This window comes from Athene noctua, chromosome 7 (genome assembly GCF_965140245.1).
Source record: "Athene noctua chromosome 7, bAthNoc1.hap1.1, whole genome shotgun sequence".
Classification (NCBI taxonomy): domain Eukaryota; kingdom Metazoa; phylum Chordata; class Aves; order Strigiformes; family Strigidae; genus Athene; species Athene noctua.
In genome coordinates, this window is record NC_134043.1 from 28,889,660 (window position 1) to 28,911,498 (window position 21,839).

At 38.9% G+C, this 21,839-nt stretch overlaps 1 protein-coding gene across 14 annotated transcripts in view; it reads left to right on the forward strand.

Moving 5' to 3' along the window:
- The window catches only part of AGAP1 (ArfGAP with GTPase domain, ankyrin repeat and PH domain 1), a 396,570-nt gene that overhangs the window by 138,560 nt on the left and 236,171 nt on the right, over window positions 1-21,839 (forward strand). For 8 of the 14 annotated variants that reach the window (XM_074910247.1, XM_074910249.1, XM_074910250.1 and 5 more), the window contains 3 exons: window positions 13,704-13,789; window positions 17,941-18,082; window positions 21,564-21,698. In XM_074910247.1, coding sequence (XP_074766348.1) covers window positions 13,704-13,789; window positions 17,941-18,082; window positions 21,564-21,698 — 363 coding nt within the window. Of the gene's footprint in view, window positions 1-13,703; window positions 13,790-17,105; window positions 17,142-17,940; window positions 18,083-21,563; window positions 21,699-21,839 lie in introns of all 14 variants that reach the window. The other 6 variants (XM_074910246.1, XM_074910244.1, XM_074910243.1 and 3 more) reach the window with 1 other exon arrangement.

Genomic DNA, 21,839 nt, shown 5'->3' on the forward strand with positions numbered 1-21,839 from the left:
TTAAGATTCTTTTTTTCTTTTTCCCCCCCAAGTGGAGTAAAATGGGGTTTTGTTCTCAAAAGCATAAAGACAGTCCAGTGCCCTCTCTTGAGGGAACAAATAGCTGTTGCAGTTGGTGGAGATTTCATGTCTCTGTGTGTGGAGGAACTTATGAATATAATGTAAATGGCAGTGTAGCGTGTGAATCTTTGCAGTACTATTTCCCAGCTTCTAGGCTGATAATCCTTAGGCTTCCCTTGTACTACACAGCATGAAAGGAAGGCATTGGATGCTCTTACAGAGGGTTATTTTAGCCACTAATATATGTTTTATCCCTATTTTTTTTTAATCTATGGAATTTTTTTATTCCTTATATAAGGTTATTCACTTGCCTCTGATTTCTTCTTTCCCATTTTGTAGCTGTAGCCCATTTTAGTTCTTTTTCATACTGGTAGAATGGGTTGAAAGCAAATTGCATTGGGTGTTTTATTCCACCTGATGTATTGTGACCGTCACCACGCTGTAATGCGAGTGAGGCACAGCAGTTTGTCTAGCACTTCAGTTTTGTAGTGCTGCCCCCGCTGCATCCCAGGTGAGCTACAAGCTCAGCAGAATGCCACTGTACTGCAGCCCTTGGTCTGTCCCTGAAGGGTAAGATGCATCAAATTTCAAGTGCCACTTAATTTCAGTTAGGGGTCTCTCATGTGTTAAGGGCTACAATAAATATGTTCCCTTAGTAAGACCTATAGAGTAAAGCCTTAATGTGCTTTCCAGAAAGCTGCGATCATTTACTTTCTTTCCAAACTTGACCTAAAAAGAATTTTATACTGTAACAGTCTCTACTAATACAACTTTTCAGTACCTACAATGAACAGTGTATCGTTTGAGTAGTAGCCATCATCCTAAAACTTGATACTTAAAAAATAAACGTGTCACGTTCAGCATTCTCTTTAAAGAAGGAAGAATGCAATGAGATTACTATGAAAGTAAGTTGGTAGTCTGTTACCAAAACATGTAGCTATTTCATGTTGGAGGATGCAGGTCCATGCTTTTCCACTTCCTGTCTAGTAAATATTTCCATATCATGCTACTTCAGCAGCATGTAATTATGCAAGGAGGATTGAGAAAGCATACTTTAAAATTTCATCTGCTTTTGTTCAGCATCCCCTCATGAGATTTTTATCTGTCTGTAGACTCTTACAAAATCTGTATACAAAAAGTAAACATAATCTATTAACCTGGTTAACCTTTCAGTTGCCTTCATTTATGGAAAAGGTCTAATGCTTCAGTTGCTGGGCTCTGAGATGAAACCAAGAATGTAGCTTGTTCTCCTGAAAGAAAAAAAAAAAAAAAAAAAGATTATTCTTTGCTTTCATTATGTTAAATTAAGTGTTCAGACGAGCAAGGCAAGAAAGGAATACTGTGTTTTGGCATTCTTTATACCTGGTTGTGCTGGGAGATTTAATAGTGAGATGTGGATCACAGTTTGGTGTTTCAAGTTGACTGGAACATGGGAGCTGCAGCAGAATTGGACAACCTTTTCCTTCTGTAAGATAGTGATTCTAGTCCCCTTCAAGCTATAGTTCTTCCTTCTGTGGACAGTTAGGTTCTTAAGTTTGCAAACCTCTTCACAGAAACCATTAGCTGTTTTTATCTATTTAGGGTTTTTTTTCAAATATTTAGGAATCCGGAGACCATATTTACTAAACAACCAAATTTGGTCTTGCATGAGTAAAAGGAGAGGCCTCTGTCCCGGACTAATATGTGTGTTCTGTTCTTATTGAGCAAGCCAGCTGGAATGTAAGTGAATAGCAGAGAAATTTGTCCTCTGAGTATGTACTTACATGCTTTTGTTTAAAGATAGATTTTCATGCTTTTTCACTGGTGGTTTCCTTGAATTCCATAATATTATCATCATACATATAAAAGTTTACATACAGCTTCTATGGGGAGATTTTAGAAGAATTCCAAGTGCATATGAGTTCAAAAAAGCAACGTGAACCTTAGAGTCCAGTTCCTTTAATCCGTTAGAGCACTCAGGCCACAAAACATAGGGAGGCCGATATTTTCCATGCAGAATTCAAGTCCTTGGTGCAGTGGTTCACAAGCTTTACGCAGCATTTTTTGGGGCAGCAGAAGCTATCAGAGTACTTCTTTTTATCTGTAAAAATGCATACAAATGCTGTGTTGTGTGCAGGAGACGATGATTTTGGACATGTGTTTCAAAATTATCTCCTTTCAGTTCTTTGTCTTCTGGTTTTGTTAAAATACTATCAGCTGATTATTTTTATTTGGCATTTCATGCTGAAATCTAGATAACACTAGTCTTTTTTGATCATTTTAAAGTATTGCTGCAGTTGGGTCTCTTGGGCTTTTGAAGCCTTTCAGGCTTAGCATAAAAGAGTGTGTTTATGTATTCTGCAGTCTCCCCTCACCAGCCCTTCCCTTCTCCTCATCCCCCTGAGACTGCCTGTATGGGTTAGCAAGATCTTTGAAAACCTCTCTGTTCTAGCTGTCAAGTTGGCTACTGTTTAAAGTGTTGCACAAATAAGGAACTATGTTAATTAAAGGAAGAAGTTAAGTATTTGCTCTTTTCCTGGGGAGAAGGTGCTGAAGAAGCAGTTTTTTAGAAGGGACTTCCCTTTTAGGTTCTGTGCCTTGAGGGTCAGATGATCTTTAAGATGTCTTTAACATGTTGCACCTTGAATACTCAAAAAGTTTTGATGACTAATGTCTGCAGGATTTACACCCTTCTTGTAACAGACTCCTCTGATGGTAAAAACTGTATTTGGGATTTATAGCTGCTATTAAAACTTTGCTCCTAATAGTAATACAGGTGACTCTTAGGTCTCCAGTGCTCTTTGCTTTCTGCTGCTGTTGAGTCAGAAGCCAGTTTGGAGTTTCCGTTGCTGGAAAAAGGGGCCTGCTTTCCACTTTCTCTTTCAAATATTGCTGCTGGTTATGTTTCTGAATCATAGCCCAGTGTTTAGCTCTTGATCTTAAAGCAGGATTTAAATGTGTTATTTAAACTTTTTTTTTTTTTTTAACCCCTATATGATTTCTTATTGGTGTGGGGTTTTTCCTTGGAGGGTAGTATTGGAAAGTAGGGCGTGGTAGTTAGCTGATTTTGTTCACAGTATGTTTAATTCTCAACTGTTTTTGAAAATTTGCTGCTATAGCAGGCTGTCACTAGGTTTTCTACATGTGTTAGGAATGCCAAGGGCCGTCCACCCTGCAGGATGGCCAGATGACATCTTGGCGAAGTGATTGACTGCTCTCCACCTTCACCATGCTGCTGGAAAGGCAGGTTCTTCTGCAGGAGGTGTGGGGCTGCCCCAGCTCCATCACCAGTATGTGATGGGGAAAAAGGGATGGAGGGAGAGTGGTCTGGCTTTCATTCTGAGTGAGACTTTTAAACAGGCAACCTGTTTTCCTTCATGCTGCTAATTTTAAAACTTTCCATGTATATTTGTAGGACTGACACTTGGCATTAGGTAACATCCTTCTGAAAAACCTTGTCATTTACTTCAGTGTTGTCATGCTCTTTTTTCCTTCCCACGCCCCCTTGGTTCTGAGTGATACTAATATGAAAGGTGTTCAGTGAAATACAGAATACAGATGAAAAGTAGATTTTTCCTACCACTTAAGGTATAGTATGCTATTATGTAAAGACCCTTCTGTTCTCATATTTGAATTGGAATATTTTGGGAGGTAATTTTTTAAAATAAGAGAGACTATGATAGTTGCTTTGTCTGGGCTTCCTTAGCAGATCTCAGTATGATTTTTTTGTGTGTTCAGCCAGATTATAGTATAATCACGGCTAGCTAAGTCCAATTTTAACTTCAGGGTTACTATTTGTAATGTAATACTGTAATGAAAGGTCGGATGTTGTAGAAGCTGACCATAAACTAAGTATAAAAAGTGAAGGGATATTTAAAAAAACTTGAAAATTATGCTTCTGTGCTTATAGGAGGTAAGTTTTTTGCTTATCATGGTTATGCAGTTTTGGGTTTGTTAGCAGGTATGTTAAGACCTTTGAAATTATGTTGGAAGCTTAGGAAGTTGAACTTACAGAATTTTAAAGCAGATGTTGGCAGGAGATGATTTATATGCTAGATTGAAAGGTAGAAGCTGTGCGAATATTTGGCTGAACAAATTAGTGTCTGGAAGATGAAATGTGTGACAGACCAATTTTTAAGGAACTGCAGTAAAGAGCAGCTATGGTATTTTAAGTCCTAGGGCTAACTTTGTAAGGAACTTTGTTTGGAGAGTGGTGTTTTGGGATGCAGACCTTTAAACTTGAAAAGGCTGGCTGATGGAAACAGCTAGGAGTCTGCTAAAGTAGCATCACATCCTGCCTGCCCAAAGAAGTTGACTGCTGCTGTTTGGTTTTTGTTTGTCTCCAGCTGGCTTGATAAAAATAAGCCTTTAAAATTAGACTTGTACCATATATACAGTTAGTGGGTGTAACATGTAAGCAACTGCACCTGCTGTCAATAAAATAAACAAAAAAGTAAAAAAAAAAAAAACAAAACAACAACAACAAAGTAAAAAATTTATTGGATATTCTTGATTTTCTACCTTAGTAGAAATTGAACCACTAATTTTGTTGTAGGCCCTTGTCACCTGACCCTGTGGAGACAGAGAGCTTCTTTTAGGGGTCTTTGGCAGGATGATAGCATTGTATATAGCTGTTTGCCTTATAAAATGGTGTTTGTTATGCTGACAGTATGAACCAGGGGTCGGGAGAAGGGAGTACTCGTCACAACCCTATAAATGTACAAATATCTTTTTTTCTCTTCCATTTTAATACTTAATAAGGCTTAGCTTTTAAAATACTTGACCATGTTAATCTGAAGAGTTCTACTGTCTGATTAAGCTCAAACATCTGATATCCATAGCTGTGCTCTGATTAAATTTAGATAAAGCTGTGCCAAGTGAAGAGATTATGGTGCTGGAGAGAATGCTAAATACAGAGAACAAAAGCAGCGGTTCAGGAATCTTAAAATATTTTCAGATTGTAATTGCAGGATTCAGTGTACAGAGGTGATGCAATGGTAACTGTGGCTGCAAGAGGCTCCTGGCACTCAGGAGGTGGGGGTGAGTCCAAGGGATCTGGGTGCTTGTCAGAGGAGAACATTCCTTGCAGGTTCTGACTGGTTATTTTCCTCCCCTTTAAGTTGTCAGAAATATTTTTTTCACGTGAATGAACTATGAAAAAGGGCATGCTCAAAACATGTAATGTATTCAGCTTTTATGTGCTCCATGCCAGGATTTTTGTGTATTTATGTGCTGTAGATGTCAGATGAAAATGTGTTACCTCATCATGTTGAATTGATGGGTGTCTTAATACCTTGTTTGTGGAGTAATTTCAGAGATGTGAGCGCTTAACATGCAGGACACAGGTGCTTTGTCACTTTACAGAAAACGTTTCAGGATTTTGCAAATTCACACTAGAACCTTAAACAGTATTAAAATCTCAAACTTATTTTTTGTATTTAAAAATCATATATAGGTTGGTGGTATGCCTTTCTTAAGAGGAAAGACAACTAGATTCTTTGCAGGCAACCGTGAAGTTACAGTTGTAATTCTGATGTATGTGCTAAAAATCAGTGTACTGCTTTAAATATGAATACTTTTCTCTGTCATGCTAAATGTTAAGGTCTGTATGGTACTACTTCTGCTGGGTCATATTTGTTATCTAACCACATTTTTTAAGCTGTCTTTGAGAGAGAGGTGCTACCTCTATGGCTTCTGTAGGACAGGGAAATCAAGTACTAGTCCCTAAACCAGACAAGTTTAACAGAGTAGATTCTCTAGTTTGTCAAACAGCTAATCAGATGCTGATTATGTGGTAAACTGGGCACCCTGAGATACAGGGATGCTTCCAGCCAGGAGAGGAAAATCATACAGGGTTTTAAACGCTCTGAGGGCAAACTGTTTTAAAATGCACATTGGCAGCGTGTGCTTTCCAGAATCCCATTCTGTTTATCAGCTTTGCTGCTGAACTGTAGATCCCAAGGTTTATACTTAGAATTGTGGTGACCTGGGATCATAACAAAATAGGAACTGAAAAAATGATAAAAGTCTTTCCCTTGACCTAAAACAGGATCAGCAGATTATTTCTTAGTAAGAACCCTCACCTCTTGTCCCTTCCTAGTCTTTTCTCTTAAATAATCACAATTCATGTGCTTATTTTTCTTACTGTGCATTTTCTAGGCAGATTTTTTTTTTTTTTGCAAGTGCTTATGAGCTGTTTTCATTTGGTCCTTATCTTCAGTGTAATGTGCGACCCAGAGCAATACAGGGAATTGTGGCTGAGGCTAAGGGCTAGGATGATAAATGTTTGTCTGCACTCCACAGGAATTCACAGCAGCTTGTCTGCAGTGCCAGGGGTTTGCCATCCTGCTCTATCTTTCTGCAGTTGCTTGGTCCTGCTTAGGTGGAGGATGCTCTATTTGTGTCTATAATGCTGCTTTTGTTTTTTTCCACTCCATTTTCCTAACTTGTCATGATCATGTTGAAGTACAATCCAATTTTCTAATATAATTGCAGTCCCTCCTGCTTCATTAGCTAGAAATTAAATAGCCTGTTACTTCCATCTTCTAGGTTATTAATAAAATCCTTGCATGAGACTTGAAACTCCTGCAGAAACTTGCATTGGTATAATCCTTTTTTTAAGATGAGTCATTTGATGAGTACCAGCTATGGCTTACCTCTACTTCTGCACTCGCATTACAATAATTTTATTAAGATGGGGCTTCTCTAATCGACTTACAAGCAGTATGTCACTGAATGTCGGAAGCTTTACAAGAAAATACAACATGCGCTGTTCCTGTCCAAGTCCTGTCTCCATGTAGTGAAGGAAACTTAATTGCTCAGAGGCTGGCTCTTTTTTTTTTTCACTTGTTTATCTTGGTGGTTAATCCATCATTTTCTTCTCTTCTGTCTGAAATAAAACATTGGGTGGCAATCTCAACCTGCTTGCTGTGCTTCTGACTTCTCCTTTTGCTCTCACCAAGTTCTCCTAACAGAAAATCTGCGGTAGAAGTATCCCCTGCACCAAAATGTCTAATAACTGCATTTGTGTGTAATAACATGTGGTTGACTCAGATAAATGCTCTTTCCAGACTGGTCTGTGAAGCACCACAATTTTTTTTTTTGTTTACTTTAGAGGCTAGCAACTTTTTAAAGTTAATGGAACAAACTGCTGAGTGTTTCATTCTAGTTGGCTGGTGTTGAGCCAAGAGTGGGTTGGAGCAGGATGTCACTCTCTCAGATGGTTCCTCCTTATCTGCTTAAGTTGCAACAGGGAGTTCAGAACTGCACTATTCTATGTGATAAATGATTTTATACCACCTGGAAATGAGACCAATATCCTTGCAGAAATGTCATTCAGCATCACTGCCTTGGTATGTCCTCAGGATGAACCTCTCGCCACCAACCCATTCTCTTTCTAAACATCAATTATGGTCTCTGATTCTATGCAACTTGGAGTAGTTATTACTTTTTTGAAGTGTAAGGTGTATTTTCCTGAACTTAAAATTCAGTTGATCCCCATTCAAATCATCACCAGGTTTTGTGGACCCATCAGGTCTGGCCTTCAGTAGAAGCGCTGCGAATGTGTCAATGAATTATCTCAAAATCAGGTTGTTAAAGGTCGTTATGGCTACTAAAAATCCATCAGTAAAGGCCTCTAAGCCTTCTTGTTGTGGAATTACAAGTTGATATATTTTTTCTTTTTTGTCAGTTTTTATGTAATGATAAGGTTATCTATATGATGTAATATTATCACATCATCCATGTTTTGTGCCTGTGGGTGTACCTGGCTTTAATTGAGTACGGCCTAATACTTCAGGGAACACTCATAGTCTAGTCATAGAATCATTTAGTTTGAAAAAGATGCTTATGGTCATTGAGTCCAACCATTAACCCAACACTGCCAAGTCCACCACTAAGCCATGTCCCTAAGCACCACATCTACATGTCTTCTAAATACCTCCAGGGACAGTGAATCCACCACTTCCTGGGCAGCCTGTTCCAATGATTGACAACCCTTTTGGTGAAGAAATTTTTCCTAATATCCAACCTCAACTTCCCCTGGTGCAACTTGAGGCCATTTTCTCTTGTCCTATCACTTCTTAACTGAGAGAAGAGAGTGACGCTAGTCCATGATTGGATCCATATATTGCCTAAAATGTATCATAAGCCTACCTGAGAGAAGTAGATGGTGGGTTTTGAAAAACTTGGTCTAGGTTGTATTGTTGGGGTTTGTGGGCTTTCTGGGGGGGTTTTGTTTTTTGTTTTGTTTTTAACCCAGGTACTTCGTTGGGAAACTGGTGCAGTTACGTGTTTGTGGCTATAGTCTCGTGTGAGAGCGATGGTTCCCCAATCTTTGTGCTTCTGTGGTTATATGCTCAACCACATTTGGTTTCTGTAGTATTGTCTAGCACAGTATTTGCATTAAGGAAATACCCGAAGGCTAACTTTACATGTGGCTGAATTATAGTTTGTGATAGCTTCTCTGCTGCTAATACCAATATGAATTGACATCAAGCACTGAGCATAACGTGACATGGTGAAAATTTAATTTTAATGCTTCTTGTGTGATAATATGCTTTATTGGGAAACGCTGAGAAGAAAACATTTTGAAAGCGTGGGTAACATTCAGCTGCAACACTGACTGCAACAGCCCAGTAAACTAGTGCTGTTCTTTGGTGCTTCTGCTTAGTTGTAGATCTTGCAAGCATTTCTTTTTTTCTGACCTTAACCAGTGATTGTCATATATTTGATCCTGAAATGAGGTACGCATGAATGGAGGGAATAAAAGACTTAACGTGTTTTCCTGAAGAGAAGCCAGATTTTTGGTACTGTCTTTTCTATCTTAAGAAGGAAAAAAAAAAAAAGAGACAGAATCTGTGTTTGTGAGACAACTGACCACTGTTGTCAAAATACATGTGTCTTTGGGAATATAAAATACAGGCTTTTATGGCTGCTTCAGTCTTACCTTCTGTCTCTCTTTTCCTGCCCGCTCCTGCCTGCCCTGCCCCCATGATTACAGTAGGCATTCAGCTGCTTCATGGGTTTGTCATGTGGCCAGCCCCCCAAATTTATCTTTCTCATATGGCCAAATAACTTCATCCCTGTGGCAATTTGCTTGAATAAAGAGCCTGGCGAATGCAGTTGAGCCTGGGGATACAGTATGAAAATCAGCGGTTGCTTCGGTGAGCAATTACGCAGTGGAACAGCTATCAGCTAGAGGAAGAGGCAGCCAGGCTTTCATAGCTGGATGTAAACCTCCATCTGTGGAATTCCCTATGTAGCGTAAAGGTTTCCCAGTATAGAGCACTTTTGATTACAAATGTGTGCAGTATTTAAAATTAGTACCCATTTTTACTGAAGGGGAGTTTATTACTACTACTGATTCAAAGCACTAACCTTTGTAGAATGACGTGCATAGAAATGAGATTAGGAAGCTTTTGTTGATTCCCTCAGCCTGGTATTCTGACTTGTGCTGGGTCTTTAGCCGTGGCTGTAAATAGCTGATGCACAGAATTTATTTAGCTTTATATTGATCAAAGCTTTATTTTTATCTGGAGCCTTTCACAGAAAGAATCTGGCCTAATGCACGTAAGAGGCTGGGTGGTTTTATGGGTTGCATCAGAAGCACCTCTCTGTATCTTCTGGTGGGTATTGTGTATGGTTCATACGCAGGAGTAGTATTTGCCTCCTTATGCAAAATTTTGTACTTGTCTCAAAATAAGCCTGTGTGAATTGATAATGATCTTGCCCTGGAAAACTAGGAATAATGCAGCAGTTTATAAATACAGAGTTTTAGAGAAAATAAATAAACCACATATTAAAATCCTCCCAGATGAAAGCTTCCATGCAGTGTCAGTGATATGTTTTTATAAAATTGCTGTGACATTTCATGAAAACAGTTTCCAGCTCCATCTGTCGGCCTGTAGAGAATTATTTAGGTATTTGCTGGCATATCTTTTATATGGCTTTAGAGATGAGATTGGGGCTGCAAGTAAATGTAGTTCAGCTGTAGCTGACTGCACACCTTGCACTCCAGCATCTTTGTGCTTTGACATGCCTGTTAGGAGACTGCAGGAGTCATTCACTCTGTCCTTCAGAGCTGTGGTCCAGGCTGCTAGTCTTTCTCTTTTGATGATCTCCTTTGGCAGGTACTTATGGGAGTTGAGAAATTCCCTCATTAAAAAGCTGCATGTGTCATAATACTGATGGGACTAGAACAAAGCTAGCTATCTCCCTTGGGACCAGCGCTGTCGGTTTTTGAGCTCATTCTTTAAATTAAGAAGGTCATTTCTTTGTTTTCTGTGTCATCAGCTTAGACGGTATCTTGTTGCTCCATCATACATACAGATATTTAGAAAAATACAGTGGTATTTTGTAGGCAGGAGAGACTTCTTGACTTCTTTGACAGGTTGCAGTAGTTCAATATTTGAACTGGATGATCTCTCCAGTTTCTCTTTCCCGATGGTCCTGTGATGCTTTACAGACTCTGAAGATGTATTTTTTTAAAAAATTAGTAGTGTAGTGCTGTCCAAGCTGAACCATCCCAAAATCACTGCCCTTGGCACAGCTTTTACTTGCCTGGCCTGGAGATGGATCACATCAGGGCTCATCAAGTCAAAGGTAGAATCAGTCTATTGCTGCCCTTATTCTGACGGCCGCAGATATATGCAGGACAACCACGTAGCCTTGGTTTCATATGCTGGCAGAAGTCTGTATATTCATGTTTATGCTTTTGCTTGTGTAAATTCTTGATACTGAGGTAGGTGTTCTCAGTCTCTGTCCTGTGTAGTACCTAACTTTATGATGTGCTCGTAAGGGCTCTTTAATGGTATAGAAACATAGGTTAATAGGAATGCATCCTGCTTTGATCTCAAATTTGCATAAAATAATAGTTATTTAGGGGATGAGCATGAGTTTGCTGTTACACTTCTGGATCTTCAGACTTGATTAGTACAGATTAGAAATGCAGGGCATTCTTTTAAACATTGTGGTTGGGGGGTTTATTAAATTTAAACTATTTGTCATGAAATACCTAAACTCAAACAAAAATAAATGAATGCATGAGGATGTGCAAGGAACTAGTGCATATTCTAGATAACGAGCACACTCAGCTCTTGTGGATAAAGAAGTCACTTGAATAGATCTGAATTGACTGTCTGCTGGTTGACTGCAGCACTGCTCTTCCAGTGTGACAGACCATGGTGAAGTGGTACAGCATGTCAAGATTTGGTGTTAATACTGGAAATAAAAATACATTACTCCACACACAGTGTTTTTGGGGTAGGCAAGGAGCATGGATACAAGCTTGTCACTTAGTATGGATTCATATAAGAAAGGAGCTGTAGATAACTTTATATATAACTGTGTCATTTGTTACATATGATATGCTTCTCACAGCTGCTCCCACAAACAAAATAATTAGTGACCATGAAGTGGCTCTCAAGAATAAATCTTTTAGTGCTCTCATTTGTGGTCTCTATACATTTTAATACTATATCATTAATTTTTTTTTTTTTTTAGTTCTCTAATTAAGCTTTTTATTTCACCTTGTCTGTACCTTCTTTATGCCTCTGAGGACTGTTTGAAGATACAGTGAGACTTGAAAGGTGTCCTATTGACAAAGGGAATAATGAGTTGGCTCTTAAGTGTGTTCAGTTCATGGTAATTTATAATTAGCTGTGAACTTTCAGTGTTTAATAAAAAAGAAATAGGAAATGACAGTTACACAGGACTTTCGCTCTTCGATCACATATATACTGCTTTTCCATTATTACTTACAGCTTTAAAGACCCTCTCTGGATGGCTGTATATTAAGTAATTCATCTTATTTAACACCTCATTGTGAAGCGTATACAATTAATTGATGATGTATAGAAATAATGATCCAGTTAATAGAAATTCAGTTGCTGAGAGCTGAGACTAGTTTTCTTTAAAAGTTTTATGCTTGGTTTTGAGTATTCTTTTCAAGTTTGCTAATGATATATATTTATCTGCCACTTGATCTTCGAAGGCAAAATTGAAATTCAGTTTGTGAGCAAGATAATGAAAATCTATACACAGATCTTATACTCCTGTGCAGTTAAACAACCAGAAGTGTGGCAGTCTTAATTGTTGCAAGTTTGGTACTTCTAAGCTGTTCTTAATAGGGTAGGTTTATAAAGAAACTGTAAAATAACCAAACCACCACAGAAAAACCCAGCAACAAAACCACAAACAGAAAACCCTGTTCTTGTCTTTTATTAAACATGAAATGTGTTTAAACATGTTGAAGTATTGCACATAGTTGAACTGTTGAGTGATCTTGATTTGAAATCTGCTGTAATGGTTGGGCTGGGGGAATGGTGAGTCTAAGCCAGTTGTTGTTTCCCTAAGGCTAGCAATTTTTGTGCAAATGTTTTGAGGATCAGCATTAGCCTGTATGTGCTGACTTAGTTGCTTAGAGAGATTGCTTGGAGAACAAGTCAGAGTGGTTCAATTGCCTGTCATGTGTTCCAATGTATTGGTTTTGGTAGTGTGACAAGTTTTGAATTAAGTGTAGTTGGGAAATAGGGCTCAAATGGGAAATAATTCCCATTAATGAAATAGGGATGAAGAAATAAGTTTAGGATGTGTTACTAGATGGGGCTTATCTTAGTCTGGTAAGTTTGGATGTGAGGTGGTCGAACAGTGCTAAGCGTGGAGGCCTTGGGCCCTTTGTGGCTTTGGTGGGGAGATCAGTGGTTTTGCAACCCAACTACTTAGGTGTAGGCCAAGTTTGCTTATCCTGACTTAGGCTCAGTCACACCAGAAACCCTAAATGTGATTTGTCGTTATCTGAAGTCCATCATGAGACACAGCAGGATGCCTGAAATACGCTCAACCCCAAAGGAGAGCAATCCCCATTCTGCCCTTGGGGGATGCTTGAAGTCCCCATGAGGCCAGTGGAGAGAGAAGGTTACCGTGCAGCTGCACACCCTCATTTGGTTTCTTAGGTTTGGTGCCAATTCTTTGGTCTTCACAAGCATGCAGTGCTCGACATCTCCCTGAAATAATAGAACCAGGAATAGAATTTGGCTGAAGGCTGCAACTCTTCTCTTTTATCTACATCTCCAAATTAGGTCTTTAATTCATCCTGCTAGTAAGTGGCACAACATTCTCTGTTAGTTTAATACATCTCTACAGAGGTACCACCATTGTAGTTTTTTTGTCTAACATGTGTCTGGTATTTTCCCCTAACTGTGGTTTGTGAATATAGAAGTATCATTTTCATAACATTACATGTGTGCTGTAAGAACTGGGCTTCTCTTGAGGAAATGCTAATTCACACAAATTTATTTTAGTTAGAATATATGATATTGTTTGTATGCAGCTGTCCCATGCTTGCCTTTCTTAGAGATACATTTCTCACCATTATATATATATTAAAAAAAGACTATTACCTGTATGTATCAAAACCAAGTACACCTAACGTGGGAGTTAGTTTTTGTAATGTAGTTGGCTTTTTTTCCATATCAGCCTTATTCTTAAAATATGTGACTTAACTTTATTAAGTCATTTCTACACATATGAACTCAATTTTCATTCACAGTAGTTAATTAATTTGTGAAAGATCATAAGGACACCTTTTTTCCACAAGTGAAGCCTTTTTCTATTTTGTATTGTTTTGCCTTTTCTGTTCTGTAATGAGTTACTTTGTGTGACAGGTGGGAGATTCAAGAAAGAGATAGTAGTTGATGGACAAAGCTATCTGCTGCTGATTAGAGATGAAGGGGGCCCTCCAGAGGCACAGGTGAGCATTGCGTATGGAGCTTTATCAGCATGGTTTCCTTTTCTTTTAGAAAAACCTTCCTTTAAGAGACCTGGCTTTGTTTTGTTCTTTTCTGGATCTTGCTCGTCTTTCTCCTGGGAAAATTTACATATCACCCTCTGGTGAAAAATAGTCTGTATAGAAAATACTTGGGATTTCAGTGACAATGTGAGGCTGTGTAGTAAAGATAGATAACTTACATGGAATGCCTGATCGATATGCTTCCACAGGTGGCAAAGTTGCATGTTATAGTCATAAGTTTTCTTCTGAGTTAGAATTTCTTAATTAAGGAAATTAATTTAATCTTAAAATACAAAGTAGATGAATGCACAGTGACATGCATACTTGTGTACAAATCTTTGCATTTCCTATTGCTTCCACATTTTGCTCCCTGTGCTGTTAAGACTCAACGTTGTGAATTCCCATTCAGCACCACGGAGTTCTTGGATTTCTTACCTGGTGCTTGTATATAGTGTGTTACCTCCTCATCTAGTAGAAGGTGACTCATCAGGATTTGCCTTTGAGAAGACACTTGTGGTTTTGTGTGCTTGTTACTCTATTTTGAGTGAAATGAAGCGTTTGCTTAGGTGATGCTTAAATCACCACAGACTTGGCCAGTCTGGCTGCAGGCGTCCTCCTTGTCTCCCCTCTACCTCTTCCTACCTGGGCACTAGTGGGGTTTCTCAAGTGTGTTGACTGCTGCTGACCTTGCTTTGCTTGGCTGTTCAGTGGTGGATCAGCTTCAAAAAAAAAAAATAAAAATCTAGGAGCAGGAACTGTGCTATCGCCAAACAGCTGAACGGGAGCAGTGCCAGCAGCAGCAGCTTGTGTTTCAATGCTCCACTATTGCTCATTAGCTGCAGGAGGATTAGAGCATGGGGGAAGGTGCCCGGACAAAGGAGAAGAGAAAGGAGGTGGAGGAAATGGAGACCAAGAGAGACATCCTGGAAGGAAGTTAAACAAAAAACAAAAAATTAGTGTTGCTGACACATCTGCAGCCGTGTGAGGCAGGAGCCTAAAAGAAGTGCTCTGTTTGAGGCTGTGAATAATTTGGCTTAAGTACACAACAGTTTCCAGGCTCTGATGCTTAGAGAACATTCACTCATATAAAAACATAAAAACTGGAGTTGTAAAGGTACACACAGCAATCTAAATATTTTTCTACCTGAAGAATTGGTTTTGCTGAGTTCATTTGAGCTAACTGCAAACTAATGAAGAGACATGGTGTTTTGCTTTTGATCTGTGCTAGGTAAATATGGGGGTTTTAATTACTACCCTGGCTGAGATTTGTTCTTCAGCACATCACGAGGATGGAAAGGTTTAATGTGTTAGTGCTTATTTCACCTTTCAGAAGATGTATTTCACATATAAATTCTCTTTGGATTTTTTGATATAATTTCAAGTCATGTGTGTATTAAAGATCTTTAATCTGTTTATTAATTCCTGGAATTAAAAGTTTACTTTCAGTTCATGAATATTTATAACTGTATAATGGAAATGGAATACTAATGAAAGAATGTTTACCTCCCACTATTTGCTTATAGGATAGAAAGAGTTGGTTACTTTAGCCTTAAGGTTCTGCTTTTTTCAACAGTACAGTATATTTTTGTGTCTAAGTGGGATAGAATTACAACTTCATTAAGTAACAAGCTAAACTGTGGTCTTCCTGGCAATTAAAGGTTTGGGGAGAGTTCCCCAGGTGATGGCTTCTTTGCTTCAGTGCAGAGGCTGCAGCTCAGGTTGCAGTTTACTGTCCCCTTCTTTTTGGCAGGAAAGGAGGGAAAACAAACTCACCTGAAGACACACTTTCTGGATCTATGGTCTCTCTCTTTCTTGTCTGAGATTGTTCAAAGGTGAAAAGAATTTTAAAAAAGCTCGTTTCCTAGAATGAGCCGGTGATGAGGGGCACTAGCTACTGCTGCTGCTCAGTTTGTGAATAATGACGTTTTCTTTTGCTCACCAGCTTTGATTTTACTCTTGCTGTTATCTGTTACAAATATGGTGGCCTCCTATTGTAAAACCCAATTAACATAGCTATAATGAGCTGTCACATGCTGTTTCTTTTTTTTTTTTTTTAATTTAAAACTTTTTTATAATTTGGTTTTGGTTTGGTTTATCTTGAACCAGATCTGCTCAATCCCAGTAGTAAGTCTGAAGGTGGTTTTGTGTATCAGCAGCTGACTATCCTTGTATCTTATTTCAAGCCATTCCTTGCACAGTGGTGTGTATAAGGCATCCTGGATTTCCAGACCTTGTGCATGTTTTCCAAAATTTCTTTGTTTTTTTATATCACAGGTCAGATGTCCTCAAAGGTTAAACTTATTTTAATATAAAATGAGAAATAAGAAATTACTGGAAATATTTTGTGTCTGGAGGAACTGCATTGAACAACCATCCTCATGATTTTTAAAATAATCTTCATTAGAAGGATGCTGCTGCTACACACTGATGAAACATGAAGAAAATTTAGGCAGACTCTTAGCTTCCCAACTGATGCTTTAAGGACGTTGTTACTGTAAGGAAGAGTTCTTGGCATGATGCTGCAGAGTCCAGTCAGCAAGAACCATTTTATAAGATGACCCCAAACCAAGTCCACTGTACTGATGCTGTCTCCGGTTCTTTGATTAGATCTTGTGGTTTGAATAGTTCTAATACAATAGTGTGGTAGTTGACCTTATTCTGGCAGTAACTGCTGTGTGTAAACAGTCCTGTCGTTACCATCTAGGATACTGTCCTCCTGACTCTTGAAAACATCAACACATTTTTGGCTATTTTTGCACTGTAACCATAAGAGATGAGGGAGTATTGGTTTTGAGGTACACTATTGTCATGAATATCCACATTAACTTAAAATATCAGCTAATTTGTCATATGAAAAATAGGCAAGTACTACTAGCTCCTGATTCTGAAAAAGGAAAATTTAATGAACTGAGCAACTTGAGTACATAAAGAGCTTTACAGATTCATACTGTAGACTCTTTTTTTTCCCCTTTGCATATGCCAGCTTGGGATGCCTTACTAAAAGCTGAGATTGTATGAATCTACAAACTTGAGTAAAGCAGTTTAAATACTGCAAAAGCAGAAACAGAACTGCGCAAGTTGGTAAGGCTGAAGTATGGGCTTACAGTGCTAGGCTAGGGGTGTAAAACTCAGCAAAATGTTTCCCAAATGAATCACCTTGCAGCACTCTGTGTGTTTGATGTGTCCCCAATCTACCTGGCATATTGTAGTAGTAATAAAATAGAGAGTGTGAATACCAATGGCTGAAACTTGTTTCCATTGGTCTAAATTTGGGTAGGAATGGAGTCACTTAGGGAAAACGAAAAGCAGTGAGGTAAGCTTAACTTCAGTCTATTTTTGATGTCCTGTACACATTTACTGTTATGCTAAGTGTGTTTAAACAATCTTACTTCACTTGTGAGCTAGAACTTTTTCACTTGCATGGTCACTTAAGGAGCAGCTTGCTTTGGCCTGTGTGTATGCATGTCTTCTAGCAGATTACTGATACTAAGAGAGAATAGTTTGATTTCACACTGAAAGCTGAAGGAGACATTGGTTACTGTTTGCTCAGTTAAGACTGCCTATATAGAGAAGAATTGGAAATCTGAAATTAATGTTTTTGGACATTGATCAAGAAGTGAGAATTACTAGCATTGTTTGTAAAACCACAACCATAATACTTGTCCTGGCATTAACAGAAACATCAGCATGCATGCATGTAAAACTCACAGAGTGGGGAAATAATACACTAAGTAGGGCGCTCAAGTGCCTAGAGACAAGAGTTTTTCTGCCTTCACAAATGCAGAAATCTGAGGTTGTAATGTTTTCTTTTACTGTGAATCAAAACCAGTGTGCACTGATAGTTGGGCTTGTAACATCATGTACCAGTGAAGAAGAGATGTAGTTGTGAGTGTGGGGAAAAACCTTTGTGTATCCCAAATCCCCATCACTTGCAAAGTGATGAAATTAATCATTTTAGAAATGTATGCCACTTTTAAGGCCTTTGTTATTGTCACTTACAAAGTTTCACTGATGTGTATTTCCCTCCAAGCAAGGTAAGAATGTTTTTATTTTTCTTTTTTTCCTCTTCACTGCTTTTCTCATAGTTTGCCTTTTCCATTTTTATTCTGCAGTTTGCCATGTGGGTGGATGCCGTTATATTTGTCTTCAGCTTGGAAGATGAAATCAGCTTCCAGACTGTTTACCACTACTACAGCCGTATGGCTAACTATCGTAACACTAGTGAAATTCCGATGGTACTAGTGGGAACCCAGGGTAAGTGCAGTCTTGATTTGCGAATGTGTTTTGGTGACCCTATAGACTGTTCCAAACTGGCAAAACCATGTCCTGTCCTTTTTTTCTCTCTTGCATTAACACTGCCACTCATGTGATGCTGAGAGCTTGTGGATATGTGGCAGTTGATCAGCAGGGTGGTGGTTTGCCTTGGGCTTTCTTGGCTGGCTTGCTGTGGGGTTGTGGCATCACGAGGTCTGCTTTGAGATGGGAGTCAAATGTCCTTGCAGCATGCTTGAGAGAGGGAGTGTAGGACTTTGGAAATGGTGACTTGTCAGAATATTTAAAAAGTATTTGCAGTGCTTGCTAGACACAGTAGTTTTCTTGTTCAGCAGGGAGATGCTGATGTTGAATCTGAGCAGGTGTACTAGTTCTGTAATGAAGTCCTGAAGTCAAACTGGTTTCTGTTAGCTTGGCTGTCTAGAAATGATCAATACCCTGGCATTCCTAAGAGGCAGGTGGATCAGAGACCAAAACTTCCAAAAGTGTGTTAAGCAGAACTGAATCATGTCCCTGCTTAGTGTCTCAGGAAGACTACTCTTTAAATCAAAAAGAAATGCAGCTTTTTGCAACCCCCTGCCAGTCCACCCCCCAATTCTATTTTTCAAAAATGCCTTCTGGAGCAGCAGCTATTCTATGGGGAAGTGTGGCAAGTGAAAGGTACCAGCAATAGTTCAGTTTCTTTTGCATCTGAGTTGTCTTTTGGATATTTCCTGCCTAGTATGGCCAGTGCATCCCATTAATGTTTCAACAGTTTTCCATACTGTGCTTGGTTTGCTGTGGGGAGTAGATGCACAACAGTTGAGGCGGCTCTGCACCTAGCCATGTAGATGTCCTTCTTGTCATAATTCTTACCAAATACGAGGCACTTTCAGAGGTGCCCAACTTCAGATTTCTTACTTTACAGAGCTGCTGTTTTGGAAGCACGGTACAGACATTTTTGTGAGTTCCTTCCCACTGAAACGCTTCTTTCCGAGTGTTTTAGGTGTAAGCCACTGGCTCTGGTGTTGGTGAAGCTTTCCACTGCTTTCTCAGCTTATTCTTTTGTCAGCCTTGTGGTCAGAGGACAGTTTTGCTTTCCCCTGCCTGCCTGCAGAGCTGTGCCACCAGGGCAGCACGGAAGGAGGAATTGCAACCGGGCTGTAGGGTGGAAACAGATGATAAAAAATGAAAAGGGAAGTAGGTACACAAAAACTCCTAGAGTAGCAGAAACTACAACCAAAAAAGCAGAAATGAACTGCTTTGAAAGGCCACGCTGTCAGCTTAAACTGAAGTTGGAAAAGGAGAGGGGGAGACATTTCCCTGAGGTGTTTTTTCTTTATGCACTTCTGACACTTTGCGGTATAGTTTTCCATCTTATTCCTGTTTTTATCAGAAAGGGATTTGTTTTTTCAAAGTTCATTTTCTGTTGCAACACTGATGCAAAGGGCTTTTTAAAAAATGTGGCTAAAGATGCATATACTGCTAATTCCGGGAGTAACTATCAGAAAAAAAATACTTTTTGGCTACATTGACTGTCAAACAATGCAGTGAAATTAAATACATGAAAAATACAAATACATCTGTTGAAAATATATTTTAAATATGCTTGTTTGACATCCAGCTTGTTGGTTTTGACAGATATTCTTGAAATGCACTGTGAAATGAAACCTCTCCCAAAATGTTAGCACTTGCCTGATGCTACTAGATGTTCTCCTCTGCCTCATCTGTGGTGGACCAGACTGTAGCACTGAATTTGCTTCAGAAGTCAAACTTTTTGAAACCCTGGTGTTGCATATCAATTTCTTTCTGGCTAAATGTTTTCAGCGCCCTCTGCTGATTAAGATAAATCTGCTGTTAGCTTTCCAAGTAGCTGCTCTGGTTTTATAATTAGACCTTGTGAGAAGGTAACGACAGCATCAGTTGAGGTATGGTCATGTCATGCCCAGAACCCAACCTCAAATACAGCATTGCAGTAGTCACTAACTTAATGCTCATGTTAAAGCGATGCCTTTTTTTCTGAAGAATGGTGGTAGTTTTGCTTACCACAGAAAGTAGCAGAGTTTTAGGACAACTTTCTGAGCAGCTGCTGAAATTGGTGCCTGTCATGGTGACTAGGTGGTAGCTGCAGAGTTTTGTAGAATAGGTTGTACTGCTGTCTCAACTTCTTGACTTTTTTTGCTAGAGTTGAGAATTACCATGATACTCCTGGAAAAAAGAAGTGCTATTTAAGATTGCTTCATAAATTATAACCTTTGTGGAGTTCTTCTCTGTGATGAGTACCAATGAGGAAACTTCTTAATCTGTTAGCAGTGTGGTGGTTTTTCTTCTGGTGTAAGAGTTTTTCCAGCTCCTATGGATAAGCTCTAGAAATAGGAGTTAAAAAGCACACTTAAACAGTAGATCTTGCAGAGAGGTACAAAGTATTGTTATTTATTTAGAAAAATCCTGGTTTTATTGGTTGTGCAGTATGTTCACACAAGGTCTCATGAGTGCCTTCACATCAAGGTTTGAGACTCAAAGTCATTTACGATGAGTTCCCTGGATCCAGTCTTAGCTGTGACTTGGAAGTCAGGTCAGCAGTGCAACCTGTGAATATATGAAAAATCTCCATTTCTTGTTAAACTGGCAAGTTTCTGCCTCGACCGAGGTTTAGTGTGTGCCGTGGGGTCAGGGCTGAGGTTTTGCAACGTGCTTTCAAAGTTGGCTCTCTGTGCTTGAGCAAAACACTGAGAGAACTAGTCTAAAAAATGGGAAGGACCAAATAAAGCACACATGAGGAACTGAGGAAAGAGCTGGACTCTAGATTTTTAGCAGCATGATAATTTCAGTCCTCTACAGCTTTATTATTTCTTTTCTGTCATCGTGACCCCCACCACTCCCACCCCAGGTTGTCTTAGTGTTGGCTAGCCTTGTTTTGAGGGTTTATTTTAAGAAAAGCATTTCTCTTCCAAATATAATGCTTTCTCCAAGTGTTGCAGTAATACCTGGTACCATTTCTCCTCCCATGCCATTGTTTCTTTACTGAAGATGTTCTTGTCCATATAAGCATGTTATGTTAAGTGCTTCACACTCTACAGGTGAATATTACTTGTAAGCCAGTGCTGGTATTTTTTGAGTCGTAAAAATCATTTAGCAATTTATAATCATCAGCAATTTGCCTTTCTAAGTGTGTTTTACTTACTCAGAGCTCATGTTATTTCATGTGATTGTGTATATTTTGCAGTTAGTGACCTAAATATATTTTTAAGGTAACCAAAAAACATTTTAGGTGTTTTCCTGAGTTTTTAGGATCAGTCAGTATGCCGGTGATTTTACCAACAAAGTATAAAGCTGGAGTTACACACACCCCTGTTGTTTTCTAAAAATTCTGAGTTGTTTCATGGTTTGTACTTAAATTCACTGCTTGGGTACTGATAATTATAAGATGATGTTTTCAAATTATATTTAAATGAGTTATTTTTTTCCCCTGCTGTTGCTGTAGATGCTATAAGTTCCAGTAATCCACGTGTCATAGATGATGCCAGAGCGAGGAAGTTATCAAATGATCTCAAGAGATGCACTTACTATGAAACCTGTGCTACTTACGGACTCAATGTGGAGAGAGTCTTCCAAGACGGTAAGGATTACTTTTTTTTACCAGCGTATAACACAGTACTGTAGCTGTTTTTTTTTAAATAACCATGAATGTCTGGTGGTTCAGGTACTTGGCCTGTTTTGCAAGTGTTCCTTAATGTTTAGTTAAAGAAAATGCTCGTTT